Source organism: Salmo salar, chromosome 02, assembly GCF_965601325.2.
Source record: "Salmo salar chromosome 02, fSalSal1, whole genome shotgun sequence".
Lineage (NCBI taxonomy): Eukaryota > Metazoa > Chordata > Actinopteri > Salmoniformes > Salmonidae > Salmo > Salmo salar.
The window spans coordinates 76,784,287-76,803,504 of record NC_138292.1 but is presented as its reverse complement, the minus strand read 5'-3'; the positions used below and the strand labels follow the sequence as shown (position 1 = coordinate 76,803,504).

At 43.5% G+C, this 19,218-nt stretch overlaps 1 protein-coding gene across 2 annotated transcripts in view; it reads left to right on the top strand.

Annotated features, from left to right (window-relative positions):
* Window positions 1-1,741: 1,741 nt before the first annotated feature.
* Window positions 1,742-19,218, top strand: part of LOC106593320 (NACHT, LRR and PYD domains-containing protein 12) — a 38,971-nt gene continuing 21,494 nt past the window's right edge. Inside the window, exons 1-6 of one of the 2 annotated variants that reach the window (XM_082967206.1) lie at window positions 1,742-1,887; window positions 10,322-10,642; window positions 10,841-10,893; window positions 11,594-11,836; window positions 11,953-12,015; window positions 13,124-14,918. In XM_082967206.1, the coding sequence (XP_082823332.1) occupies window positions 10,356-10,642; window positions 10,841-10,893; window positions 11,594-11,836; window positions 11,953-12,015; window positions 13,124-14,918 (2,441 nt within the window). In that variant the 5' untranslated portion in view covers window positions 1,742-1,887; window positions 10,322-10,355. Of the gene's footprint in view, window positions 2,061-10,321; window positions 10,643-10,840; window positions 10,894-11,593; window positions 11,837-11,952; window positions 12,016-13,123; window positions 14,919-19,218 lie in introns of both variants that reach the window. The other variant, XM_082967210.1, reaches the window with a different exon arrangement.

Sequence of the window (19,218 nt, the reverse complement as noted above, 5' to 3'; positions counted from 1 at the left end):
AGGACCCTGTCCTGGTATATCTATAGTACCTCAGGACCCTGTCCTGGTATATCTATAGTACCTCAGGACCCTGTCCTGGTATTTCTATAGTACCTCAGGACCCTGTCCTGGTATATCTATAGTACCTCAGGATCCTGTCCTGGTATTTCTATAGTACCTCAGGACCCTGTCCTGGTATATCTATAGTACCTCAGGATCTTAACTTGGAATCCCTTTCATCATGCATTTACATCTGACGATGTCAAACCATAGCATATCAATTAGCATATCAATTAGCCTATCAATTCATATTCATTTAGTACTTTGCCCAATAATGCGCATTTACCCAGGAATACCTCTGTTATAAAACAGGGTTTTTCTCCACACACAGTAGAGCCCTCCTTGTCACTAAGACAACGGCTTCTTCACACACAGTGAAACGCACACACAATGAATTCTCCTCTACACACAGTAGTCTTCTGTCACTAAGACAAGATCTATATTTTAATGTGCACTTCAGTTGTCCTTTAAAGAAAGTCAGTATCACCCTTCATTTTATTATTCGGGATGGCTGACGCTCCTTGTCGGGTCCAAGGCGAGTCCCTTCTGCTCCACTCAGACGGAGTGTGGGGTCCCTGAGCCACGTCTAATGCAGCCCCTGCGTGCTGTTAACCTTGGTGTCCCCGGCAACGATCAGCAAGTGGAGTTTGTCATCCTCGTCACCAACAATTGTCGTGAAAATTCGAACCAAAAGGAAGAGACTGTATATTCTTCAAACTTTATTCTAAGAATTGCAATTCTGGAGTGGTTAACAATCACTCAATGGTGCAGAGTTAAGAGCCTAACCAACAAGAGTTGCATCTCAGCTTTAATAGCAATGTACAACCTCTGTTCTACGTGGCAGTTAGCAGATGTGTGAGAACCTGATGGGAACACAGCATGCAAACAAGTGATAACACCAGTTTTGTTACTGCTTTCTTCTGATATCTAGGCACTGCTGCTCAAGCTAGCTTCTGTTCTCTTCACATCTGGGACACAACTGTGTCCTTGACGCGTCTTTCTTTTCCCCAACGCAGTTAAGCCAAAACCACGCCCCGTTATTCAGAGGGGCGTCCTACAACGCTTTGAGCGCTCTCCAAGTCTCCAAGTCCGGAAGTAAATATCACGGAGCGTCAAATTTCAGTCACTGATTAATAACAATTTCCCTTGTATTTCAAGATTGATAAATATAATAACATAATGTGGTGGACCGAGCTAGCCATTAACAGCCCTAAACACTCAGACAGATTCAATGGCTGTAGAATAGCGTATTCCACTGAATGATTATAATAAATATTTGAGAAATTCTGAATAATAAGCATATGTTTTTACCTGATAATAGACTACTAATGATAATATAACAACTTCGAATACCGAGCTAGTAACGTTAAGTAGCCTAGATTAACTTAGCTGACCTTCAATTGAGGGGATTCAACAGAGTTCTCTGGGACATTTTTACAACTCATTCAAACTCTAAAATTGAATACATGGGCAAATGTTACCAAATATGATAATAATAGGCCTGCATTACAGTAGGCAGCTAATTGTTAAATTACACTTTCCATCCTTACCTTGGAAGGTCACTGGCTCTGCGCTGATCGCCTGTGAGTGTGACAACGCTAGCTAGCCAATGGGAGCCTAGTAGAACGCCCCTCTGAATAATGGGATGTGGTTTTGGCTTAACTGCGTAAGGGAAAAGTAAGACCTTGACAGATACCAAAAGAACAGGATGTACAGAGGCGTTTTCCTTTTTACACAAATGTGTTGCTGACACAGTCACGTAGCTACTTCCTGTTCTCTCAGTAACAGCATGGCAGAGATGAAACCACAACTCTGAGAAAAATTAACCTTACTAACTTCACCAGAAGGGTAAGAAACTTACTTGAATAAACAGTTCAGTTTAATAATAGGTTCAGATGATATGATACAAGAGGAAGTCAAATGCACTCAGTGATTAACTCACCAGACGAATTGGAGGCCTATAGGGGACAAGGAGGATAAAGTGGTGATGAAGAGAGGAATATGGATGAGTGAGAAAGGAGGTAAAAGAGGAGAGAAAGAAGAGGTGTAATTTAAAATTCATCCTATTCACTAACTCCCAAACCTCTTTTGCTTGTTGACAAATGTATGATTTCATTATTAATAGCCATTTTTGTCAGAATATCTTGCTTTGTCCTTTTTCAAGTGTGTTGCATTGTTATTCACACATAAATAGCAAAACAATTAAAATAAAATGGTGCCCATAGTCACTTTCTGTTTCTGCAGCAGTAAAAACAAAAGTCAAAGTCATGTCATTGCATGAAGTCACTTCACAGCAAAATTGTGAACGCTATGAACAGTTTTGCACCTGGAAAATGTCACCCATAATTGCTAGGATTCAGTCTTTAGTACTAGGTGAAGAGTTACACTCATCTGTCAGGAGCCATTGGGAAGTCCCTCCTCTCGAACCTTCTCCTCCAATAGGTTTTGAGAAGGAGACGAGGAGAGGACATAAGGGAGTAACCAACTGTGATTCTTCCATGTAGTCAGGTTGTGTCACTAGACACAAAGTCTGATATGGAGGGAGATCGCCCTCCAGTGGTAGAATGACCTTTGCTCACCTCTCTAGACACCATCCTCCAATCTGGATGTGTAGTGATATGTATGTGATTGGGTAGTGGGATTCCGGGACAGTATATCTGTCGTAGTGCGTCTGTGAGTGTGTTTCTGTCATCTGATCTGTAGAGGGCGCTCTATCTCTGATTTCATTATGAACAGGTGTGAAAGTAGATGGAATTTCTTCCTTGTACAGGACCTTCTGTATTACTTTGTTGGTTTCAGCAGAGATGCCCGTGAAGTCCAGTCAAACAAACTTTAATATTGTTCTGCCATCACTGTCCATTACTGTACATTATTGTACATATGCACCACAGGTGTCAATAAAAGGCAGGGCAGGCGTTATAGGCTTGCTTTTGGGGGCCTGGGCTGCCCTACCGTACCTCCTTGCCCATCCAAAATGTATAATTTATTTGACCAAGACGCACGCCAACAGAAAATCTATCTTCGATAAAGAGTCCAAGCGAGCGAAACAACGCTCCTCTGTCACAGAATGTGTAGACCGTCTATCTGAAAAGTCATACTCTTTTTGGCCAGACAGCATCAGATACACATTCGGATGCTTTCTCTGGTGAGATAGTTTCGGCCACTGTTCAGATGTTGGAAATATTTGGGACCAGTGGCGGCCCGCCCATTAGGGTGCCCCACTTGTGATTGGTCAATAAAAGGAAGTAAATGGACCGTTCTAGTTCTCAAATGTGCATTCAGTCAGAACTTCTCCCTCCCAATGAGTCTCTCCTGCCAGACAGCTGACTTCCACACGTCAGACTACATCTGCTCTATTAGGTACAGATGGTGCTAAAGTGAAAAGTGAATTGTAATTAACTTATCAATGTCCTCATGGTGACATCCCTATGCAGTTTGCTTCCTGTCCTGCAGCTCAATTCAGAAGGACGACTGTGTCTGATGTGTCTGAGTGGTTTAATTCATCATCCACAGCATCATTATTAACTTGGCCATGCTTAAAGAGATATTCAATGTCTGATTTATTTTTACCCATCTACCAATCACTGCCCTTCTTTATGAGTAGTTCAAAAAGCTCCCCGGTCTTTGTAGTTGGATCTGTGCATGAAATGGAATACTTGTTAACAGAGGATGTATGTATGCGGGACAAAGGAAGGGGTAGTCATTCAAAAATCATGTCAATCCCAATTTTTTCAAACAGAGTGAGACAGTATGGCAATTGCAAAAAAAATAAACGGATTGGCTAGTGAAAAGCACACTCGGCCCTCTGATTGGACCAGCAAACTGTCAATCAATACAGTTTGGGTGAGCTTGCACAGTGAGAAGGTTGTGGGGGGTTTCAAGTGTGAACCTGAAAGGGATTTATTTTCTTCATATTTTAATTTGCTACATATGGCCTACTATTTGTATATTATATATTTGCTTATTCGATCTGGTCACTAACATATGCATATGGCATTGCACCAAATTCTTGTTAAAAAAGAAACGAATCTGTGCTTCAGAACCAAACAGTTGTGCGTCAGTGTAAGGTACCGTTTAGCAATCTGCTACAGACACATCTTTGCCACAACAATAGGCTATCTGGTGTTTGGGAGGGTTATACTTGTATAGGCCTACCTCAATGGAGGGTACTGGCTCTGTTTAAAGTTAGCTGTAACATCGCACTACCTTCATTACTTAAAGAGATGAAGATGTAACAAATTAATTAAGATATGTGTGAGAAAGACAAAGGCTACAGACAAATCATGCTTTCCGTCCGATCCTGTAACCCCCGCTGCATACAGGTAGACAGTATGATCCTGCTTGCGCTGGAATCCAGAGAAGTGACAACGTGATGTGATATCCCTAGTTGACTTGACTTGAAAAAACTTGTGACCCGACTTGACTTGCTCTTAGAATGCACGACTTGGACTTGACTCCAGACTCGTCCCATTCTTCTTGGGACTGGACCTGAGACTTGGACCATGTGACTTGAGACTTGCTTGTGTCTCGAATAATAGTGACTTGGTCCCACCTCTGCCGGTATGGCATATCCCCACTATTTATTTTGCCAGGCCGTTGTAAGGGCCCATACAGTCTTCCTTTCACCCCTGAGTATGAGATACGAGAACAGAGATGTGATTGATTAATAGACCTGAGTATGGTGTACAAAACATTCCTGAACACTACTGGTTGGGTCTTAATTAACCCCAACCCCTGTAAAAAAAAAAAAAAAAAACGGTATAAATATTTTTCGGAATATCTTGCTTTCTGCTTCTTCAATCAAATTCAATCAATCAAATGTATTTGTGAAGTGCTTTTTACATCAGCCAATGTCACAAAGTGCTATACAGAAACCCAGCCTAAAACCCCAAACAGCAAGCAATGCAGATGTAGAAGCACGGTGGCTAGGAAAAACTCCCTAGAAGGCAGGAACCTAGGAAGAAACCTAGAGAGGAACCAGGCTCTGAGGGGTGGCCAGTCCTCTTCTGGCTGTGCCGGGTGGAGATCATAACAGTACATGGCCAAGATGTTCAAACGTTCATAGATGACCAGCAGTATCAAATAATAATAATAATAATCACAGTGGTTGTAGAGGGTGCAACAGGTCAGCACCTCGGGAGTAAATGTCAGTTGGCTTTTCATAGCCAAGCATTCAGAGTTAGAGACAGCAGGTGTGGTAAAGAGAGAGAGTCGAAAACAGCAGGTCCAGGACAAGGTGAATAGGTCAGGGTTCCATTGCCGCAGGCAGAACAGTTGAAACTGGAGCAGCAGCACAACAAGGTGGACTGGGGACAGCAAGGAGTCATAACGTCAGGTAGTCCTGATGCATGGTCCCAGGGCTCAGGTCTTTCTGGAGGGGAGGGAGAGGGAGAGAGCGAGAATTAGAGGGAGCATACTTAAATTCACACAGGACACAGGATAAGACAGGAGAAACACACCAGATATAACAGACTGACTCTAGCCCCCCGACACAAACTATTTCAGCATAAATACTGGAGGCTGAGACAGGAGGGGTCGGGAGACACTGTGGCCCCGTCTGACGATACCCCCGGACAGGGCTAACCAGGCAGGATATAACCCCACCCACTTTGCCAAAGCACAGCCCCCAAACCACTAGAGGGATATCTTCAAACCACCAACTTACTACCCTGAGACAAGGCTGAGTATAGCCCACGAAGATGTCCCCCACGGCACGAACCTGAGGAGGGCGCCAACCCGGACAAGAAGATCATGTCAGTGACTCAACCCACTCAAATGACGCACCTAGGGACGGCATAAAAGAGCACCAGTAAGCAAGTGACTCAGCCCCTGTAATAGGGTTAGAGGCAGAGAATCCCAGTAGAGAGAGAAGAACCGGCCAGGCAGAGACAGTAAGGGCGGTTCGTCGCTCCAGTGCCTCTCCGTTAACCTTCACACCCCTGGGCCAGACTACATTCAATCATAGGACCTACTGAAGAGATGAGTCTTCAGTAAAGACTTAAATGTTGAGGCCGAGTCTGCGTCTCTCACATGGATAGGCAGACCATTCTATAAAAATGTAGCTCCATAGGAGAAAGCCCTGCCTCCAGCTGTTTGCTTAGAAATTCTAGGGACAGTAAGGAGGCCTGCGTCTTGTGACCGTAGCGTACGTGTAGGTACCATAGCATACGGCTTCACTACAGTACAAATGTATTCCGTACAATATGTTATTATTCCCCAATGCCCGTATTCTGATATCTTCCCTTTGCTTGTTGTAAACATATATAAACTTGTAGACAAATACATAAAAAAGATAGACAAACAATAAACACATTCAATTATAAAACAGTTCTCGACAATAGAGAGAGAGGGAGAGAAGAAAAGAGAAAAGAGAGAAAGAGAGAGTGAGAGAAGAGAGCGAGATCAGGTGTGTGTGGATGTATAAGTCCGTATGTGTAAGCGAGCATGTAATTGAGTACGTGTGTGTCATATCCACTTCCTATTGTTCAGATATTTTTACAGTTTCCATACTTTCTTTTTTCCGTAACCTGAAGTCCCTATAGAATTTAGTAGAGCCACGGTGTTATGGAGCTGTCTCGGAATAGCTGTCCATCCATAAAGAGTTTGTCCACAATGAGAAAAGCATGCTTACCCTTCTCCCTTTGTTGCCATTGTAGCGGATACAGTCTCTTACGACGTTCATTTATCTCCCTTGGAAATTGGTCATTGAGACCGAATTTGGTCCCTTTAAGCTCCCTTCCCCCGCTGATCGCGCACACTGGATTATTGGATGCGTCCTCAGGAATCACAGAAAAAAATGTGATGTTCACGCATGCTACGACTTTGTATGTCTAGTAGCGACTCCATCACCCTGTTTTCCCTGAGTGGACAATCCATGTTGGAATCGTGGATTATTACCTTGGCTGCGAGTGCCTTGTTTTCTCCTTGGAGCGTGACAATTTCACTCTGGCTGAACTCGCCCTCAGCCCTGCTACCTTCTCACACAACTTTTCCAGTGTTTCATGGATTCTAGCCAGAGCACTAGCCTCTACTTCAAAGGTAAGTAAATCGTCTGTGTCTGTAGATGAATCTGTTTTTCATTTTTTTTTCAGATGAAAGTTATTTTGTGAGGTAGTCGGATCTTTCCATGATTGAGTATGTTGTTACTCCATAGCGTAAAGCTGTTGGTACTCGTCGATTTCCCTCAGGATCTCCTTAGTATCCAGGTTGGTTCTTTACTGCAACCAGTTGTTTTACGAAAAGATAACAATGAGTCTTTCCCACGACGACGACAGATGTCTGTAGTACAGCCAGCTAGCACTCGTGGAATCCACGCAATAAATGGAACACAAACTTGCAGTCCCAGCAGTAAAGGCTAACCGCGTCTTGGAATCCTTAGCAACAAAACTTTAGTTCTGATTAAAATCGATTTAATGAAAAAAAATGCTTATAGGTTAGCTTTGCGACAGTATCAAAAATACATTTTGGATTGTTCTTATTCTCTTCAATTAAGTTGGAAAAATAGGATGATCGCGCAGCAGTGAGGGCTCTTCGATATTGCACGGCACTATCTTTCTACGCTAGTCAGAAGACTTCCTGTTTGGTGGAGCGCCATTTCCGTTCCAATTTTCTGGAAGCTTGCTTCAGGGCTCAGGTATTTTCTGTATACCAGAGAATTAGTTTCTTATGACAAAGTTTTTTTATTTTTAGGGGTGCGACTGCATCTAGGGTATTACGCAAGGTTATATTTAGTTCCTCAGATAGGTGGTTAACCGATTTTGTACTCTGATGTCCTTGGGTAGGTGGAGGGAGTTTGGAAGGGCATCTAGGAATCTTTCGGTTGTCCGAGAATTTATAGCACAGCTTTAAATGATCGTTGGTTGGGGTCTAAGCAGATTATTTGTTGCAAATGTAATAAAATGGTGGTCCGATAGTCTAGGATTATGAGGAAAAACATTAAGATCCACAATATGTATTCCACGGGACAAAACTAGGTCCAGAGTATGACTGTGGCAGTGAGTAGGTCCGGAGACATGTTGGACAAAACCCACTGAGTCGATGATGGCTCCGAAAGCCTTTTGGAGTGGGTATGTGGACTTTTCTATGTGAATATTGAAGTCACCAAAACGGTGAATATTATCTGCCAGGACTACAAGGCCCGATAGGAATTCAGAGAACTCAGTGAGGAACACTGTATACAGCCCAGGAGGCCTGTAAACAGTAGCTATAAAAAGTGATTGAGTAGGCTGCATAGATTTCATGACTAGAAGCTCAAAAAATGAAAACGCAGCAATTTTTTTTTGTAAATTGAAATTTGCTATCGTAAATGTTAGCAACACCTCTGCCTTTGCGGGATGCGTGGGGGATATGGTCACTAGCGTAACCAAGAGGAGAGGCCTCATTTAACACAGTAAATTCATCAGGCTTAAGCCATGTTTCAGTCAGGCCAATCAAGATTATGATCAATGATTACTTCATTGACTATAACTGCCATGGTAGTGAGGGATCTAACATTAAGTAGCCCTGTTTTGAGATGTGTGATATCACAATCTCTTTCAATAATGACAGGAATAGAGTAGGTCTTTATTCCAGTGATATTGCTAAGGTGAACACCGCCATGTTTAGTTTTGCCCAACCTAGATCGAGGCACAGACACGGTCTCATTGGGGATAGCTGAGCTGACTACATTGACTGTGCTAGTGGCAGACTCCACTAAGCTGGCAGGCTGGCTAACAGCCTGCTTCCTGGCCTGCACCCTATCTCATTGTGGCGCTAGAGGAGTTAGAGCCCTGTCTATGTTCATAGATAAGATGAGAGCACCCCTCCAGCTAGGATGGAGTCTGTCACTCCTCAGCAGGCCAGACTTGGTCCTGTTTGTGGGTGAGTCCCAGAAAGAGGGCCAATTATCTACAAATTCTATATTTTGGGAGGGGCAGAAAACAGTTTTCAACCAGCGATTGAGTTGTGAGACTCTGCTGTAGAGCTCATCACTCCCCCTAACTGGGAGGGGGTCATAGACAATTACTCGATGCCGATACATCTTTCTAGCTGATTTACACGCTGAAGCTATGTTGAGCTTGGTGACCTCTGACTGTTCCATCCTAACATCGTTGGTGCCGACGTGGATAACAATATCCCTATACTCTCTACACTCGCCAGTTTTAGCCTTAGCCAGCACCATCTTCAGATTAGCCTTTACGTAGGTAGCCCTGCCCCCTGGTAAACAGTTTATGATCGCTGGATGATACTTTTTAAGTCTAATACTGCGCGTAATGGAGTCGCCAATGACTAGGGTTTTCAATTTGTCAGAGCTAATGGTGGGAGGCTTCGGCGGCCCAGACACAGTAACGGATGGAGGAGAGACCAGAAAAGGCTCGGCCTCTGACTCCGACTCGTTGCTTAATGGGGAGAACCAGTTGAAAGTTTCTGTCGGCTGAATGAGTGACACCGGTTGAGCATTCCTACAGCATTTCCTTCTAGAAGCCGTGAGAAAATTGTCCAGCTGCGGGGACTGTGCGGGGGGACTTACTATCTGTACTTACTGGTGGCACAGACGCTGTTTCATCCTTTCCTACACTTAAATTACCCTTGCCTAACGATGGCGTTTGAAGCTGGGCTTGCAGCACTTGCAGCACCCCACCATAAGGCGAACGTTCTCCTGTATATAATGAATACAGCAACTGCAATTAGAAGGCATAATGTTAATGTTACTACTTAGCTTCGACTGGCAGATGTCCTGTATAACCATGTCCAGATAAAGCGTCCGGGGTGAAAAAGTTGAAGGAAAAAAGTTGAGGGAAAATGAAAAAGATATATAAAACAGTTATTAAAAATTAAAAAGTAAAAACTGTAAAGTTGGCAGGTAGTAAAGTAACGTTAGCAACAAACCGCACAGCAGCACGTAGTTGCGACCAAGTTGTGACCGAAAATGACAACACAAGTTGTTCTTCAAGTGTGTTGCATTGTTTTGGACACATAGGGGGCCATTTTGTGAAAGCGAATCTGGGGTTTTTATAGATGAAAATGGCGCCCATAGTCACTTCCTGTTTCTGTGACAGTAAGATGGAAAGTCAAAGTCATGACATTGCATTAACAGTTACTTCACAGCAACAAGTTTATTTGGGGATTTTCATTTTCTGTCAATGCTAAACACATATAAATACAAGTCAAATGACACATTTTTATCCTTCATGAATTGTATTTTGCTATTGTAAAAACATCTGCAATTGTATTTCGTAGTTTTTCTACATATTATATAATAAAAATCAAAATACTGGGATTTATTTTCTGTGTTCACTCACAGATCTCATAGATCAAGACTCTGTAGAGACAAAGAGATGGGGAGCAACTGCTCCAAAAGGAGGAGAGAAGAAGAAAGCACTTCCTCTGTCTGGTGGAGATGCTCAGGAAGGAGAAAAGAGGGGGATACTGAAGGAAAAAGAGAAGAGGGGGACAATGAAGGGAGGTCAGAAGAAGGAGACACTGAAGGGAGGAGAGAAGAAGGGGACACTGAAGGGAGGAGAGAAGAGGAGGACACTGAAGGGAAGAGAGAAGAGGAGGACACTGAAGGGAGGAGAGAAGACCGTGACAATGTCAACAGTGGAGCAAGGTCCTTTGACCAAATGTGAGACAGAATTCCCTGAAATGCTTCAAGTCAGTGTGGTCTCCATGTTGTAGTACCATGTTGAGGACACAGGGGGCGCTGTTACCAGTGCAAAGGGGGTCTCCATGTTGTAGTATCAGATTGAGGACAAAGGGGGTGCTGTTACCGGTGCCCAGATACTATACATGTAATATGTAGCCATGTTTGTTATTGTTCCAGACCCCCCCACTCTCTTGATTCCATTGAGACAGAGAAGAGATGTGAGGAAAGCGGTAAGTAAAGCTTTGACTCTGATGTGAAACACCAGAAATGGTCTCCTTATGAAGTAATGTATCTGAGGTGAAACACCAGAAATGGCCTCCTTATGAAGTAATGTATCTGAGGTGAAACACCAGAAATGGTCTCCTTATGAAATAATATATCTGAGGTGAAACACCAGAAATGGTCTCCTTATGAAGTAATGTATCTGATGTGAAACACCAGAAATGGGCTCCTTATGAAGTAATGTATCTGAGGTGAAACACCAGAAATGGTCTCCTTATGAAGTAATGTATCTGAGGTGAAACACCAGAAATGGTCTCCTTATGAAGTAATATATCTGAGGTGAAACACCAGAAATGGTCTCCTTATGAAGTAATGTATCTGAGGTGAAACACCAGAAATGGTCTCCTTATGAAGTAATGTATCTGAGGTGAAACACCAGAAATGGTCTCCTTATGAAGTAATGGTTATTTTACTGAATATAGCTTTATCTTTCTACTATTTCTATATGTTCTATTTTAAATTTGTCTCGTATGTAAAATAAATACTGTACAGTTACCTATATATTTATAATGTTTTGATGTGTTTCTTACCTGGATTTGTTTGGAACACATGCATGTTTTTGAACGGTGTGTGTGTGTGTGTGGTGTGTGTGTGTGTGTGTGTGTGTGTGTGGGGGGGGGAATACACCTGTCCATTTCTCCACCCTAGATGCAAAGTTTGTGGACAGACACATGGCGGACCTCATTCAGAGGGTTACCATGGTGATGTACATATCAGATACACTGTTCCAGTGGGGTATGATCCATAAGGAGGCGTACTTTAACATCGATGCTGCCCGGACCAGACAGGACCAGATGAGGGAGCTGTACAAGGCCTTAAACTCAGTTAAAGTCAAATCAGCCTTCTACAGGATCCTCCAGGAGAAAGAGACTTATTTGGTCCAGGAGCTAGGTCTGTCTCTCTCGCTCTCTCACACACTCTCTCATCAGTATCCTCTAAATCACGTATGATACCACTCACTGAAGTCTGTTTTAATTACAGTAAAATATATTTTTATTTTCTTCCAGGTGGGCCAGTCTGTATAGAGGTGGATTGCTATGGACAGACTATGTGCATTGGGCAGCGGAGAGGTATGTCTGATAAGGCTAACCTCACACAATGTATACTGTACACTCACACACAACTTTAAGTTGTATTAGTTGTATGTAAAGGATACACATGGTATACAACAACAATAAGAAATAAGAAAAGATAACAACATAAAGTAAATTGCGAAGGTGAATAGAATTAAGCAACAAGGCCCGAGGGGGTGTAGTATATGGCCAATATACCATGGCTAAGGGCTGTTCTTAGGCACAAAGCAACATGGAATGCCTAGATACAGCCCTTAGCAGTGATATATTGTCCATATACCACAGACCCCCAACATGCCTTATTGCTATTATAAACTTGCGTCATATCCGTGCTATATTTAAGCAATAAGGCACGAGGGGGTGTGGTATATGGCCAATATACCACAGCTAATAGCTGTTCTTATGCACGATGAAAACAGAGTGCCTGATACAGCCCTTAGCAGTGATATATTGTCCATATACCAAAAACCCTGAGGTGCCTTATTGCTATTATAAACTGGTTACCAACGTAATTAGAGCAGTAAAAAGACATGTTTTCTTATACCAGTGGCATATGGTCTGATATACCACAGCTGTCAGCCAATCAGCATTAAGGGCTCGAACCACCCAGTTTATAATGTCTGATATACCACAGCTTTTAACCAATCAGCATCCAGAACCCAAACCACCCAGTTTATGATAAACATTTAATAACAACTATAATATTATAATACAGGAAGGCACAATTTACAGTACAATATGTACATGTGTTTTGTAAATTGTGCAGTATTTAGCAATAATAATTAAGCAGTTGTGATGTGTGTGTAGCGGTGTGTGTGTGTGTGTGTGTGTGTGTGTGTGTGTGTGTGTGTGTGTGTGTGGGGGGATAAGTGTATATCTGTGTGGGTGTGTGCGTGTGGATGAGTGAGTGCATGTGTGCTGTGGAAAGTCAGTGCAGGTGGTCAGTCCAGTTCAAGTGTTCAGCAGGCTTGTAGATATCAATCTGCCCGATGGTAACTCGTGGCTGGGGTTTGTGGTGTCCTTGGTGATGCTTCTGGACTTTCTCAGACTCACTTTCCTGTTGTAACTTACTTATTGACGTTTTAAAGTGTGTTGTTCTTTCCAGTGGATGACGACACACAAAGAGTTAAAGACAAACTTAAAACCAGTCTGAAGAAGAAGTTTGGATTTGTGTTTGAAGGCACCGCAGTGGAACAAACTCCCCTCAACAGCGTCTACACACAGCTCTACATCACACAAGGACAGAGTGAAGGGGTTAATAAAGAACATGAGATCCGGCAGATTGAATATACATCCAGGACAAAAAAATCTACAGACACTCCAATAAACTGCAATGACATCTTCAAACCCTTATCTGGAGAAGAGAGAGAAAAGGAGAGACCCATCAGAACTGTGTTGACGAAGGGCATTGCTGGCATTGGAAAAACAGTCTCTGTGCAGAAGTTCATACTCGACTGGGCTGAAGAAAATGCTAATCAGGATGTTGATTTCATATTTGTGCTCCCACTCCGAGAGCTGAATCTGATTCAAGATGACCAGTACAGTCTTCATGGACTTTTGCGTTACTTCCACCCTGAACTTGCAGAGATAGAAGAGGCAAAGATATATGATACCTGCAAAGTCATGTTCATCTTTGATGGTCTGGATGAAAGCAGACTACCATTAGGTTTTCATCAGAACAAGAAGTTGACTGATCTAACTGAAATGTCATCAGTTGACAGGTTGATGACAAACCTCATTGAGGGGAATCTACTCCCCGAAGCTCTCCTCTGGATAACCTCCAGACCAGCAGCAGCCAATCAAGTTCCCCATGAGTACATCAACAAGGTGACAGAAGTACGAGGGTTCAATGACAAACAGAAAGAAGAATACTTTGAGAAGAATGTTGAGGATGAGAACCGGGCCAGAAGAATCATCTCACACATTAATACATCAAGGAGCCTCCACATCATGTGCCACATACCAGTCTTCTGTTGGATTACTGCCAGGGTTCTTGAGCAAATGCTGAGTGACGATAAGAGTGGAGAGATCACAACTCTGACTGAGATGTACAATCACTTCCTGCTCATTCAGACAAACCTGAAAAGCAAGAAGTATGATGGGAAAAATGAGACGGATCTGCACATAATCATAGAAAGAAACAAAGAAACCATTCTCAAACTGGCACAACTTGCATTTGAACAGCTGGTGAAGGGACATCTGATATTCTATAAGAAAGACCTAGAAGAGTGTGGCATTGATGTCAGTGAAGCCTCAGTGTACTCTGGGTTTTGCACAGAAATCCTGAAACAAGAGCATGGGTTGTATCGGAAGAAAGTATACTGCTTTGTTCACCTGAGCTTCCAGGAGTTCCTTGCTGCTCTGTACGTGTTCCACTGCTGTGTGAGCAAGAACATCAAGGCCCTGGAGTCTTTCATTGGGGATGTGTCATCAGAGCTGCCCTTGCATGAGCTGCTGAAGATGATGGTGGATAAAGCCTTGGAGAGTGAGAATGGACACCTGGACCTGTTCCTCCGCTTCCTTGTTGGCATCTCAACAGAATCCAACCAGAACCTGTTACAAGACCTACTGCCACAAACAGAGATCAGCTCAGAGACTGTTAAAGAAATTAAGAAATACCTCAGGAAGCCAAATGTAGATGAAGTCTCACCTGATAGGTACATCAATCTACTCATCTGCTTGACTGAGATGAAAGATGATTCAGTACATGAGGACATTGAGAAGTTCCTGAAGTCAGGAAATCAAACAGGAAAAGAACTCTCAGGTTCACACTTCTCATCACTGGCCAACGCACTGCTGATGTCAAAGGACGTGCTGGATGAGATTGACCTGAGGACATACAACTTGTCACCTGGGTGTACGAGACTGGTCCCAGCTGTAAGGAAATGCAGAAAGGCCATGTAAGTAATATCATAAAGTCAAAATCGGCAATATCTATCAATAATTATATCGGACCGATTGCAACCAATGAGGGCCACTAAATTAACGCCAGCTGATATCTCATTAAACCATCAACACGTACTAAAATCAACCACACAGCTGATCTCAATTGCCACCAGTTGTTAGTGTAATCTTTCACCTTTACGGCAATGACAAAAATAATCAACTTCATGTAAAATATCATCACACGAGAAGTGTTTGAAAAAGTCCAGAGAATGTCGATATATACCTTCCTCGGCGCTCACCAAAAAAAAGAAAAGCTTTTGCCCAGCACGTGGCACGAACTCATGATGCTCGGAGTTGTAGCGTGCTGCTTAGGTCACTGCGCTACCGGGAGTGACACAGTGCTACCGGAGTACACAGCGCTACCGGAGTACACAGCGCTACCCGGAGTACACAGCGCTCTAGCAAGCTGTGAGAGTAATTGGCGATACCTGATGGTAATAGGCGTTGTGTTTTTTATTATGTTTTTTTAAGCCTTCACCAAACCATAGCCCTAATCTTGAAGTCCAGGAATGAATGCCTAAACTTAACCCTTTTAATTTTTTCTGTTTGAAACCTGTTACCATGCAGAATTAATTTGTCAAAAATAAACATTCATCCATAATAAGTCGAATTTCGAAGGGAAACTGTAAGGTCTTGATGGAAAATAACATTTTAGATTTGATTGCATAACCTTTCACATGTGGATTCAAATTTCCACAAGGTTTTCCCAGATGATGTCCTGCAAACAAAGACGAGTCATTAGAATGTCTCGAAATAGCTGCAGTGTTTTCAACTTATGTATTTGACACATTTTGAAATACATGATTACATTGTGTACTTATCCTCACCTTGAATTTAAACTCACAACTTCTTGGTTCACGGCATTCCGATCATCCTGCTACTCCACCTTGTCTGTGCCAATGACTGATTTCACCTGTATTCCTACACTTTGGACATCAAAGTTAATCTAGCATTGTTCAAAATACACTCTGGTAAACAGTGCATTAGGAAAAGTATTCAGACCACTTGACTTTTTCCACATTTTATTACATTACAGCCTTATTCTAAAATGGATTTAATAGTTTTTTCCCCTCATCAATCTACACACAATATCCCATAATGACAAAGCAAAAACACTTTTTTTTTGCAAATGTATTAAATATAAAAACAGGAAATATCACATTTACGTAAGTATTCAGACCCTTTACTCAGTACTTTGTTGAAGCACCTTTGGCAGCAATTACAGCCTCATGTCTTCTTGGGTATGACGCTACAAGCTTAGCACACCTGTATTTGGGGAGTTTCTCCCTTTCATCTCTGCAGATCCTTTCAAGCTTTGTCAGGTTGGATGGGGAGCATATTTTCAGGCCTCTTCAGAGATGTTCAATCGGGTTCAAATCCGGGCTCTGGCTTGGCCACTCAAGGACATTCAGAGACTTGTTCAGAAGCCACTCCTGCATTGTCTTGGCTGTGTGCTTAAGGACATTGTCCTGTTGGAAGGGGAACCTTCGCCCCAGTCTGTGGTCCTGAGCGCTCTGGAGCAGGTTTTCATCAAGGATCTCTCTATACTTTGCTCCATTTATCTTTCCCTCGATCCTGACTAGTCTCCCAGTCCCTGCCACTGAAAAACATGCCCACAGCATGATGCTGCCTCCACCATGCTTCACCGTAGGGATGCTTCCAGGTTTCTTCCAGACGTGACGCTTGGCATTCAGGCCAAAAAGTTCAATCTTGGTTTCATCAGACCAGAGAATCTTGTTTCTCATGGTCTGAGAGTCTTTAGGTGCCTTTTGGCAAACTCCAAGCGGGCTGTCATGTGCCTTTTACTGAGGAGTGGCTTTCATCTGGCCACTCTACCATAATGGCCTGATTGGTGGAGTGCTGCAGAGATGGTTGTCCTTCTGGAAGCTTCTCCCATCCGTTTCTTGATTGCTCAGTTTTGCTGGGCAGCCAACTCTAGGAAGAGTCTTGGTGGTTTCAAACTTCTTCCATTTAAGAATGATGGAGGCAACTGTGTTCTTGGAGAGCTGCAATGCTGCAGAAATGTTTTGGTACCCTTCCCCAGATCTGTGCCTTGACACAATCCTGTCTCAGTGTAATGGCTGTCGTGGTGAATGGATGACCAAAATGCAGACGGGATATGAATGCTCATCTTTCTATTTAATTAGAATAAAATGAACACGGAAAATAAGAAAACAAAAACGACAAACCGACAGTTTTACAGGCTATGTACTTACATACAGCAGTGCAAAATCAACAACCCACAAACCCCAGGTGAAAAACACACTCCTAATATATGACTCCCAATCAGGAACAACGACATACAGCTGTTCCTGATCGGGAGCCACACAGACTAACAAAGAAACAGAACAACTAGATAAACCATAGAAAACCAACACTAGAACAAAACTAAACCCCAGACTACATAAATCAAACACCCCTTAAATAACACACACAACCCGAACCATATGAAACAAATACCCCTCTGCCGCGTCCTGAGCAAATATAATACAATTACTCCCTCTGCTGGTCAGGACGTGACAGTACCCCCCCTAAAGGTGCAGACCCCGGAATGCACCTAAAAAGAAAAACCAAAATCCCCCCCAAAACAACAACAACAAAACAAAAACCCAAATACCCCCTAAACAAAAAGGGAGGGAAGGGAGGGTGGCTGCCGTCAACAACGGCACTAGTGCTACACCCCCCCCCCAACCCACCTATACTGGAGGTGGCTTAGGTTCGGGACATGGACTCCGCTCCACCCTAGGCTTCGCCCACTTAGGTGGCTCTGAACTGGCAGGCGGCTCTGGCAGCTCCGGACTGGCGGGCAGCTCCGGACTGGCGGGCGGCTCTGGCGGGCAGACTCACCCAGTTCCGGACATTGGGCCGTCTTCCCAGAGTATCCGGCAACAGTGTGCAGTCCAGAGTATCCGGCAACAGTGTGCAGTCCAGAGTATCTGGCAACAGTGTGCAGTCCAGAGTATCTGGCAACAGTGTGCAGTCCGGAACCGAGGGAGTCTGCCTGCGACCCGGAACCGAGGGAGTCTGCCTGCGACCCGGAACCGAGGGAGTCTGCCTGCGACCCGAAACCGAGGGAGTCTGCCTGCGACCCGGAACCGAGGGAGAGTGCCTGCGACCCGGAACCGAGGGAGTCTGCCTGCGATTCGGAACCGGGTGAGTCTGCCTGCGGTCCGGAACAGGGTGAAATGGAAATTAACTGTGAACTGAATGAGTCTGCCTACAGTTGCGAACTGAGTGAGTCGGCCTACGATCTGGAACTGAGTGAGTCGGCCTACGACCCGGAACGGAGTGAGTCTGCCTACGGTCCAGAATCTAGAGACTTTGTCTACAGTCTGGAGGACAGTAGGCCGGAGCCAGACCCACCTCCTGTATAGGTGGGTTGGGGAGGGGGGGTGTAGCACAAGTGCCGTCGGTGACGGCAGCCACCCTCCCTTCCGTCCCTTTAGTTTAGGGGGAATTTTGTTGTTGTTGTTGTTTTTTGGTTATTTATGAGGTGCATCCGGGGTCTGCACCTTTAGGGGGGGGTACTGTCACGTCCTGACCAGTATAAGGGTTATTTGTTATTGTAGTTTGGTCAGGACGTGGCAGAGGGTATTTTGTTTATGTGGTTCGGGGTGGTGATTTATTTAGTAGGGTGTTGGTGTAGTTAGTTCCGGGTTTTTGGGGTTATGTTCTATGTTTGTATTTCTATGTGGTCTCTAGTCTTTTGTATTTCTATGTCTAGTTTATTGGGGTTGGACTCTCAATTGGAGGCAGGTGTTTTCTAGTTGCCTCTGATTGAGAGTCCTATATATGGGTATGTGTTTGGTTAACTTCTCTAGGGCCAGTGGGACGATTTCGTCCCACCTACGTAACAGCCAGTGGAATCCCGTGGCGCGTTATTGAAATACCTTAGAAATGCTATTACTTCAATTTCTCAAACATATGACTATTTTACACCATTTTAAAGACAGGACTCTCGTTAATCTAACCACACTGTCCGATTTCAAAAAGGCTTTACAACGAAAGCAAAACATTAGATTATGTCAGCAGAGTACCCAGCCAGAAATAATCAGACACCCATTTTTCAAGCTAGCATATAATGTAACATAAACCCAAACCACAGCTAAATGCAGCACTAACCTTTGATGATCTTCATCAGATGACAATCTTAGGACATTATGTTATACAATACATGCATGTTTTGTTCAATCAAGTTCATATTTATATCAAAAAACTGCTTTTTACATTAGCATGTGACGTTCAGAACTAGCA